Raw genomic sequence first — 10,012 nt, forward strand, 5'->3', positions numbered from 1 at the left:
AACTCAACTTCCTTTTAAGATGAAACGTAGTAAAAATCTTACAGACTTCTTCAAACAGTGCCTAAATTTGGTACTTAAGCTAATTACAGTTGCCTTTTTAAAATGTCCAAATTAAAAATAGCCATCACAATGCAAATGGGGGGCCAGCCCAGAGCCAGGCTCACGGTTTTCCAGAATCGGCCCTCTCCTCCGACCTAATTTATACTTTGGGGAGATCAAAGGGAGGTGCAGGGCGGCGGGGGCGGAGGCGGAGGCTCCTGGCAGCAGATGGCGGACCTGGGTTCTGTGTTCTGTAATTAGGAGTAGCTGTGAATCGGTGAAAGATGCTAGATTACAGTCCTTTCCGCCCAGGAAAAAGCTGTGCTTGCTTCTCCCAATGTGGTCCCTGGACCAGCAGGGGCGGGGCTGAACTCTGGGCCCCGCCCCAGCCCTCAGAGCCTCCGCTGAGAGATCGGGTCTTTGAAGAGGTGGTAAGGGACACATGAGGACTTCGGGGCAGGTCCTACCCCAGCCTGATGGATGTCTGCTAAGAACAGGAGGAGGGTCAGCCACCTCCTATGCAGGTGCCAGTGAGCCTCGCAGCTCCACTTCCGATCCAGGAGACGGATTCGCATTTTCCCCTTTTGTCCTCGCTGCTAGGAAGCTCTCAACCAACTGGCATTCTTTATCCCAGCCCCCATAGTCCACTTCTTTCCTATTTCACTTTTAGATTTTTTGTGGTGGTCTCTCCAGTTCCCTTGAGAAAGGAGGGAAAGGGAAGAGATGGCTCTCACAGCTCAGATCAAATCACTTGGCTGGGGAAACCCATCTTCTCTTTCAGTGCCATGGAAGAGAAGTGTTCCTCCTAAATGAGTGAACTCCAAGAACACGTTAATGCAATTTAAAAACAGCCATCAGAATGCAAATGCATTAGTTGCTTGAGTTGGGACAGCTACACAGCTCCTCTGAGCCCTGGTCATAGACCTGGGCTGGGTGTAGAAGGGACAAAACCAAGGTGGCTTTAAGTTAGAAGTCACTGTTCTGATCAGTTTCTAACGTGCTGTTGGCCTGACGGAGATTTCTGGAACAGCCCCAGCAGTACCCTCCCCCAGCCCCTGCATTTTTCCCCCATCTTGGCAAGGAATTCTCCTCTCCCCTCTGACCTCTCCAGGGCTCCCCTTAATCCAGATTTCACAAGCCAAATCACGCCTGGGTTACTGCTCCCGCTCATGAAATCGTGGTGCCCGTGGATGGTCTCGCCGCTACCATGTTGAGCCATTCTTATTGCCTTGTACCAATGAGAAGTGAAAAGAGCAAGGGTCGCGACCCCGCTCGGGGTGTCCACGTGCCGTAGCGGAGTGCCTGGGTTCCGGGGGACAGGGGCTTCCCTTCCTGTAAAGTGGCTTCGCGCACGCTCACGAAAGCATTGTTCACGGGAATATTTGTGTTCGTTCAGCTCTTGCAGTTGTACACCCAGCTTATACCTGAGCCCATTTCCGTAGCGCTGTGCTCTTAATCCTTTACACCAATATCAAGTTATTTTAAAATTAAAGGTGATAAATTAAAGGGCAGGCGATTGCGCAGCAGCTAAGCCGCTATCTGAACCCATGCCTGGGTTTGAGGCCCAGCGCTGCCCTCAGGTCCAGGTTCCTGCCAGAGCGCACCCTGGGAGGCAGCCAGCCATGGCTCCTGGTTTCCTGCTGCCCCCATGGCAGACCCAGATGGAGCTCCTGGCTTCAGCCTGGACTAAACCCCGCTGTTGCAGGCACCTAGGGAGTGAACCAGCACAGTGGAGATTTCGGTCTCTCTGCCTTACAAATAAAAATCACCATGCAGGTTTTAAAAATGCAGTGGGAGAGGCCCAAGTGAGCTTTCTCCTCTGAGAAAGGCCTGGCCACGGCTCAGATTTGGCCAGCGTCCTCTGGCACAGTGTCCCAAAGTCCCCCTGAGGGTAACCGCGCCTCCCTGTGGCAGGTGCACCACAGGCTTCCCAAACTGCTGTGCAGGGGGAAGCGAATCTCAAATACCACCTCACAAAGCCCTGCATGAAACGACACATGGTAGCGTCTCCAATCTCCTGCCTTGTGGCCCTGAATGACATATTAACTGACACGCCTCCTCCCCAGGGACTCCAAATTGTCTCCCACTAAAGGTAGCTCTGGGTGGTGGGGGGAAGGAGGGCCCTTTGTTCTCTGCTCACCTTAGCAATTTATGGCCTTCAAAATTGTCCTTGGTGGCCAAAATGAGAGGTCCTCTGCCTTCCTAGTCCTTCCCTTTAGGACAGTTTTTCCTAATGGCATTGCTCAATGGCCCAAGAGGCCCATGAATGTGCCTCTTAAGATGATGAATAGATCTGCAAAGAAGTCAGGGATTGCAAAGGTCAGAGTTTTCCTATTCGAAATAAATACTCAGCGAATCCCATGGCCCAGGACCGACCTGCTATACCACTGCAGAACTGGTGACTTGTGTGTCCTGCAGGGCCCGGCCTTTTGTGGATTCGCGTTGTTCTCTTTCAGGAACGAATGCATGCACTTGCACCTCCCACTGGGTGCCTTGCCTGCTCCCAATCCTGTGCTAGGTCTGATCTTCCTCACTGCCAAACCGCACTTTCTCCACCCACGCTGAAGCTCAGCAGATCAAGGCTTTCGTTCAAGATCAAGGCCAGGTCTTTCCAATTTCAAACCTCACCTTTATTTACTAGTGCCCTCGTGTCCTTTCCGCATTTTCCCATGTAACGCCGTCTTCTTACTCGGCTGTATTTCATGTTGACTTGCTCCGCGTGACTGAATGTTCGACTCCTGCATTAGTTGCCTGTGGCTGTTAGAGCAAACTTTAAAAACTAGAGACTTGTTCTCCCACCTTTCTGGGAGCTACTCTGGCATCAGCGTGTGTTCTCGCTGAAGACCCTAGGAAAGGCTCCTTCCTTGTCGCCTCCTCAAAGCTTCTGGTGGTTACCAGCCATCTCCGGATTCCTCGGTTTGTAGACTCAACATTCCAGCCCCCAACACTGTCCTTGGCTGGCATTCTCCCTGTCTTTGCTTTCTTTTGTAAGGACGTGAGCCACTGGATTCAGAGCCCATCCTAACCCAGGATGACCTCGCCATAACTAATTGTCACCCCACTGGGAAACAGTGTTTCCGCAGGTGCATCTGAAGTTCTGGTGGACACCAATTTAGGGGGGACACTGTTCACCCCGATACAGCCCTATGAAAGACCTGTCTGATATCTGTGAGTAATTGAGAGGTTTCTAGAGCTACACAGACCTTCCTAGGTAAATAGCACCCTAAATCTAAATAGATTTCCCTAAATAGATTCATTCATTCATCCCACGAGTATTCCTAGACTTCTGTGGACTGTGTGGCATCTTGGCAAGCACTGGAGATGCCCTCTCCTGGTGCTTGTAACCCACAAGAACACCTGACGCCAGGGCAGCGTGGAAGCAGGAGATCCAGGGCGAGGGAAGACTTGATTTTGGCAGTCAGTCAGTCTCCGCCCATTTCCATCGACAAGGTGGGAGAGCCGGCCCAGGGGAACAGATGCTGGTAGGAGCTCCATGAGAGAATGAGCGAGATCCTTCTCAATGTCGTGATTCGTGTGTTGATGCCACTGGCAGATCCTTGGCCTTAACAAGGGGATGAGAACAATACCTTGAGTTGTTGATTGCACACTCGATGGGTGGCGCCTATAGCGGAACCCAGCACACTGCGAGCGCTCACGCAGCATTAGATATTGTATGCTGGATACACGTGTGAGGGGACATAGGACACTCTGCAGCTTGCCTTCCATGGTGCTTGCCGTATTCCTCGCTAGAGCCTGGGGTTGAGGGAGTGCCCACGGCCACTGGGCACGGAGCCTTGGTAGCTAGAGCTTCGCAAGGGCTGAGACGGTGAGGAAGAGCATTCTGGGAGCTTCTCCGTGGGCCTCAGAACAGAATGCATGGGCACCCTAGAAAGAATTAGGAGGCAGCCAGGACCCTAGCAAGCAGCAAAACGACATCCCTCCTGCTGCAGACAAGACGGGCAAGCTTCAAGGGGGAAGGGAAGGCCGTTTGTGGTCATCCTCACGCCAGCCTGATGCCTGGGAGCGGCGATCTCCATTGAGGCCCGGAGACCAAGGCTGCAGGTGGCGCAGACGCTGGGTCCCCGGGCTCAGCAGCCCGGCCTCTCTGCCCAGACGTGATTAGTGCACTGTCCTGGACGGGCGAGGACAGGCTGACTCATGGTGGTGACGCGCCTGGGAGTAGCTGGAGGGCAGGAATTGGCCAGCTAGTCCCGGTGTGGGAACGTTTCCTGGGCCAGCTCAGTCCGACCAAGTAGACGCCCTTCTGCGCCTCCAGCCGACAGTCTCGGGGCAGTGTCCTTACTGCCCTGTCCAGCCCTCCTGCTTCTGTTATTTATTGCTGGGTAACAGCCTCCACCCCAAAACCTAGCGGCTGAAAACAGCAACAGCGAGTTGTTTCCACAGCTCTGTGGGTGGGCAGTTGGGCCACTCTGCTGGTCTCGCACCTGGGATTACACACAGCACAGCTGGCCGTTGATGCTGGCCGGGATGCCCCCAGCCGCCTCATCCTCACTGAGGTTGGACGGAGCTTTTTCGTGGCGTGACTGTCTCGGGACAGCCTTCCAAGAGAGCGGCGCAAGGACTGCCCTACCCTTCGTACGGGATCCAGCACTCACGCATCATTCCCATCACATTCTGCTCGTCTGAGCGGATCAAAGCCAGCCCTGGGCTGGAGAAATGGACCCTGCTTCTGTGGGCAGACTGTCAGTGTCGAAGTTCAAGGGCAGCGCACTCCAGTGGTGCATAACAACTCCTCGGATTTCTACCCAGTGTTTTTGAGGCCACAGTAGCAGAGGCGTCACCTTGCTACACACTTAACAGTTTGAGACCTTTCAAAGTTTCAGCATTCTGTCTCAGGTCACGTCTTCCCTTGAATGTGAAGAATTTTCTGGTGGTGATGGGATCCAGGTCAGAGTACTGCTGGGCACACTAGACATCCTGTGTCTGGTCTTAATTTGAAAGAGAGAGGGGCTGGCGCCGTGGCGCAGCAGGTTAACGCCCTGGCCTGAAGCATCGGCATCCTATATGGGCGCGGGTTCAAGTCCCGGCTGCTCCGCTTCTGATCCAGCTCTCTGCTGTGGCCTGGGAAAGCAGTGGAAGATGGCCCAAGTCCTTGGGCCCCTGCACCCACGTGGGAGACCCAGAGGAGGCTCCTGGCTTCAGATCAGCATAGCTCTGGCCATTGCAGCCAATTGTGGAGTGAACCAGCAGATGGAGGACCTCTCTGTCTCTGTCTCTCCTCCTTTCTCTGTGTAACTCTGACTTTCTCAAATAAATAAATAAATCTTTAAAAAAAGGAAAGAGAGAGATCTTCTATCTGCCGGTTCATTCCCCAAATGCCCACCCTGAAGCCAGGATCTGGGAATCCAATTGTGGTCTCTCACGTAGATAGCAGGGACCCAGGCACTTAAGCTACTGCCTCCCAGGGTATGCATTAGCAAGAAGCCAGAATTAGAAGTGGAGCCGGCACTTAGAACCCAGGTACTTCGACATGGGACGTGGGGGTCCAAGGTGGTCTTACCCCACCAAATGCCCCCCCCATAACATATTTAAATCATCCTGAAGCTGTTTCATACACAGTAGCTCCTTAGTCACTGTTGGCTGTTGCCATGGTCACCACCACCATTATCGTCATCCTAGGGACCCCGAGAGGAGGCGGACACAGAGCCGTAGTGCAGGGTGTGATGCCACCGAGACATCCTCCGGTCCCCAGTACACTCATCGGCATTCCTGACATAAGGTGCATGCCCGTTGCCCTGTGCACACATGACTTAGGGTGAATTGTGTAGACTGTTCAGAGTAGGGAGTGCAAGGCCAGCTTCTTGGGTCACCTCCAAGCCCTGGGCTCTGCTGACTTGGCTGTCTGGGAGGTGAGGAGCAGGGGTCTCACCGATTCCCCTGCATGCTCTATCCTGGACAAGGCAATGGCATTGAGTCCCTGTGAAGCAAGCAGCCACAGGCCTGGAGAAAACAAAGTGCGAGGTGAACTGGGGAGTTAGGCCAGGAAGGATTCTATGTGCTGTGGGTGCTCAGAGGAGGGAATGATTCCTCCATTCGGGTGCCACGAGCGCGCTTTGGGCCTTGAAGGGTTGCCAGCCTTGTCCCAGCAAAGGGGAAGGAGTGAGAACCCCACATGGGCCCAGGCCAAGGAATGCTTGGGGCAAAGAGGCACGCGTCAGCCATTGGTTTTCTCAGCAGGGGCCTTCAGTCAGGAAGGGGCGAGGAGGAAGGAGAAGGCTGGGGCTGGGCCCCGGGGCACCTCGAGAGCCAAGTGTGTGAATGGGGACTACGGTCTCAGGGCAGGGAGGCCAGCGAGACGCCACGGCCTCAGTAGCCCCTGAGCCGCCATTCCGTAGCCCTGCATCCCCGCTTCTTTATAACTGTCCGCGGTGAACACAAACTCTGCCCTCTGGAGAGCAGGAAGGAGGAGGAGCAGCCAGTAGGCCAACAGTAGGACGTCCCCTGGTGTCACGTGGCCTGCGGCAGGGGCACTGGCTCAGACCAGGAGCGAGTGGCCTGCAGGGAGACGCTTTTATCCAAGCGTTTCCCTTCCGCCTCTCTGGGGGCCGCCCCTCCTCTGGCCTGGCGCTTCCTGGGCTGGGAGCTTAGGTCTGGTCCCCCTACGGTGCCACAGCGGGAGGTCTGGGTCACGATCAGTGAGCAGCCACGTCCTGGGCGTGCGTTGACTTCTCATGCCTCTTGTGTCCTCTCTGCAGCTGGAGCTCTCCAACACCGCCATGCTGCATCAGATGAGGCGAGACCAAGTGACAGACACGTGCCGGGCCAACCGCGCCCTGAGCCGCAAGCGGCGGGTGCTGACCCCCAACGACCTGAAGCACCTGGTGGTGGACGAAGACCACGAGCTCATCTACTGCTACGTGCCCAAGGTGGCGTGCACCAACTGGAAGCGGCTCATGATGGTGCTCACCGGGCGGGGCAAGTACAGCGACCCCATGGAGATCCCCGCCAGCGAGGCCCACGTGGCCGCCAACCTCAAGACGCTGAACCAGTACAGCATCCCGGAGATCAACCACCGCTTGAAAAGCTACCTGAAGTTCCTGTTTGTGCGGGAGCCCTTCGAGAGGCTGGTGTCCGCCTACCGCAACAAGTTCACGCAGAAGTACAACACCTCCTTCCACAAGCGGTACGGCACCAAGATCATCAAGCGCCAACGCAAGAACGCCACCCAGGAGGCCCTGCGCAAAGGCGACGACGTCAAGTTCGAGGAGTTCGTGGCCTATCTCATCGACCCGCACACCCAGCGGGAGGAGCCCTTCAACGAGCACTGGCAGACCGTCTACTCCCTCTGCCACCCCTGCCACATCCACTACGACCTCGTGGGCAAGTACGAGACACTGGAAGAGGACTCCAACTACGTGCTGCAGCTGGCGGGCGTGGGCAGCTACCTCAAGTTCCCCACCTACGCCAAGTCCACGAGAACTACTGATGAGATGACCACAGAATTCTTCCAGAACATCAGCTCAGAGCACCAAACGCAGCTCTACGAGGTCTACAAACTTGACTTTTTAATGTTCAATTACTCAGTGCCAAGCTACCTGAAGTTGGAGTGACCCGGGGCGGGGAGAGGGGAGAGCATCGGGGTTTTTTTAATTTAAGATTTTTATTTGTCAAAAGAAGTCTATGGATCCTGGGTTATTTTGTAAATTAATATTTCTTTGGGGGGGGGTGATGCTGCGAGCAGCACAGTGAGAATTATTTAAACTCGTTCGTAGGGAGGACAGTGGTCTCCGCAGGGGGAGCAGGACAGCGCCCCCTTGTTGTAGACGTGAACACTGCAACGCTGTCGCAGAGGTTGCCTTGTGTTCTGGTGAATTCCGTGAATTGTGCATTCCCTAAGTTCTAATTAATATTATTTATAGTTATTTAAACATGGTCTCCGTATAGATTTCTTTGTGTGGCAGCAGACTCCTAACATCTTTCCAGAAGCAGCCCATCGCAAGCTTTGCTCGCTACAGCACAGTGGAGGGCGGGAACGTCTCACTAACCGCTCTCGGGAGTCACACGCCAGCAGCCACTGTGCCGTGCACAGGTGCCATTGTGCTGGACGTGCTTCCTGAGATGAACAGGTTGCTGTCGCACTTAAAAAAAAAAATAGAGGCATCTGTGATCTGTGCCAGGGACTCAGTCCAAACCAACTGCAGTTGGCCCTAAAGCCCCTTGCACTAAAAACAAAACAACACCCACAACCAAGGAGAGAGGCGAGTATAGCAATTTTTTTTTCAGATTAGCAATCTGATAAAATAGGTGTTTTTTTTTTTTTTTTAACAAAAACTTTTAACTGGCAGGGCCAGTTGTGGTGAAGGCGAAGTGGCTGTTGCTTTATAATTGACAAATATTTATTGAGTGTCTAGTATATCCCAGGCCGTGCAGATAGAGCATAGCGCACACCCAGCAGTCTTGGCCTCAAGAAACTTTCTGTGGACACAGAACTTTCAGCTCAATAATGAGCAGACCCCTGGGAGTCATGCACTTCCCGCGAGGTTTGGACTACTCATGAGCAACCCCAGCAAGTCCAGGACCCTTGCAAATTCTTTTTTTTTTTTTTTTTTTTTGATGGCCCCAATCTGAAACCCACACACTTGGGTCGGGCACTGAACATGGTGAGTGATCCAAACTCACTGCCCAACCCAAGAGAGGGCAAAAATCATTCCTATCACATGCCTGCTCCGGTTTAGTGGGAGTGGCTGCCTTTAAGCTCCACAACAGATTCTTCAGGCACGGCACGCCAGAGTGCTGGGATTGATTCGTTCTGTCTGCCCTGGGTGAGGGAAGGAAAATGCTGATCAAGTGCCTCATCTCTGATCCCATACCCGCATCCACGTAGCCCGTGTAGAAGGCTTGTCTTCTGCTTGTGTGGAAAAAAGTGAAATGCATACACGGGGATTGCAATGGTCCAGGGTTTCCATCCCTCACGGAGGTCCGAGGGGGATTATTTGTACACCTCGCACGTCCTCCGGAGGCTAAGAGACCATTGGCTCCTTGGTGACCGCCAGGCGCGAGCAGCAAGGACACCTCGATCCTAACCTACACCCGCTTGCCTCTGGAAGGCTGGGAACGCCCAGTGCCTGCTCCTTGCTAATGACCCTCTTCACACACTTCTCGCGTCTAGCCATCTCTGATGTTTCTCGGGTGAAGTTTGAGCCATGTCCCTCTTACAGCTGGTCAAAGAGTTGGTAGCAGATCCTGTATATAATAATAAGATAATAATAATAATAGCTGTAATAATAGGGGCGGGTGGGGTGGGGTGTGGGTACGTTTTGCTTTCTGTTTTGTTTTTAATGCAGTATCTAGTGAAGGGGGGAGACTATTCTAAACAAGAAATGAATAATTTATTCACAGAAGCTATTAAAATTGTATCGTAAAGCTCCCAGCAAGCTCAAGGAGCAAAAGCAGTCGCGTCTCACCTAGGAAATTATTTAATGGGATCAAGATGTGGGCAGAGAGGGTGGGCGACGCCTTTTCCAAGCCCTGTCCCCTTCACGAAGGGTACAGCAGCCATCCTCTTCATGGAGATCTGTGCGAGGTGTCTCCCCAAGCCGAGTGACAGCCCTGGGCTGTGCCTAGAATTGCAGATCGGGACCTTACTCCGGCCAGGGCCGCTGTTCTCCGAGCCAGGGCTTCTAAGGAGAGAGTTACCCAGCATCTCCACGCACGGGTTCCTGGAGGTCCCGAGAAGGCGCGATGCAACCCGAGGGTCCTGTGGCCAGATACCTTTGCGGAACAGTCCGCTTCCTTCCTGCTGGATTTGCCGAGCCTTGAATGTGTGCTGTACTAGTGACCCGATTCCCCGGAGCCTCGCGGGGTCGGTCGTGGTTCCTGATCGCACACGGCCGGGAGCGCTCTGGCAGAGCTTCTCACGGAGCTCAGGTCGCCCAGAACCCCCTTGGGGCAGGTCGATTTAGCATGTTGGAGGATAAAAACTGCCCCTACTCCCCTCAAAAAAAAAAAAAAA

The 10,012-nt window shown here is 53.9% G+C and overlaps 1 protein-coding gene across 4 annotated transcripts in view; it reads left to right on the forward strand.

The window, feature by feature from the left end:
• The window catches only part of CHST11 (carbohydrate sulfotransferase 11), a 284,153-nt gene extending 274,903 nt beyond the window's left edge, over positions 1–9,250 (forward strand). For all 4 annotated transcript variants that reach the window (XM_089308905.1, XM_008257003.5, XM_070052794.2 and 1 more), the window contains exon 3: positions 6,756–9,250. In XM_089308905.1, coding sequence (XP_089165031.1) covers positions 6,756–7,610 — 855 coding nt within the window. In that variant the 3' untranslated portion in view covers positions 7,611–9,250. The remainder of the gene's footprint in view (positions 1–6,755) is intronic.
• Positions 9,251–10,012: the final 762 nt, after the last annotated feature.

The sequence above is a fragment of the Oryctolagus cuniculus genome, chromosome 11 (assembly GCF_051225735.1).
Source record: "Oryctolagus cuniculus isolate XC-2025 breed Fujian yellow rabbit chromosome 11, ASM5122573v1, whole genome shotgun sequence".
NCBI lineage: Eukaryota > Metazoa > Chordata > Mammalia > Lagomorpha > Leporidae > Oryctolagus > Oryctolagus cuniculus.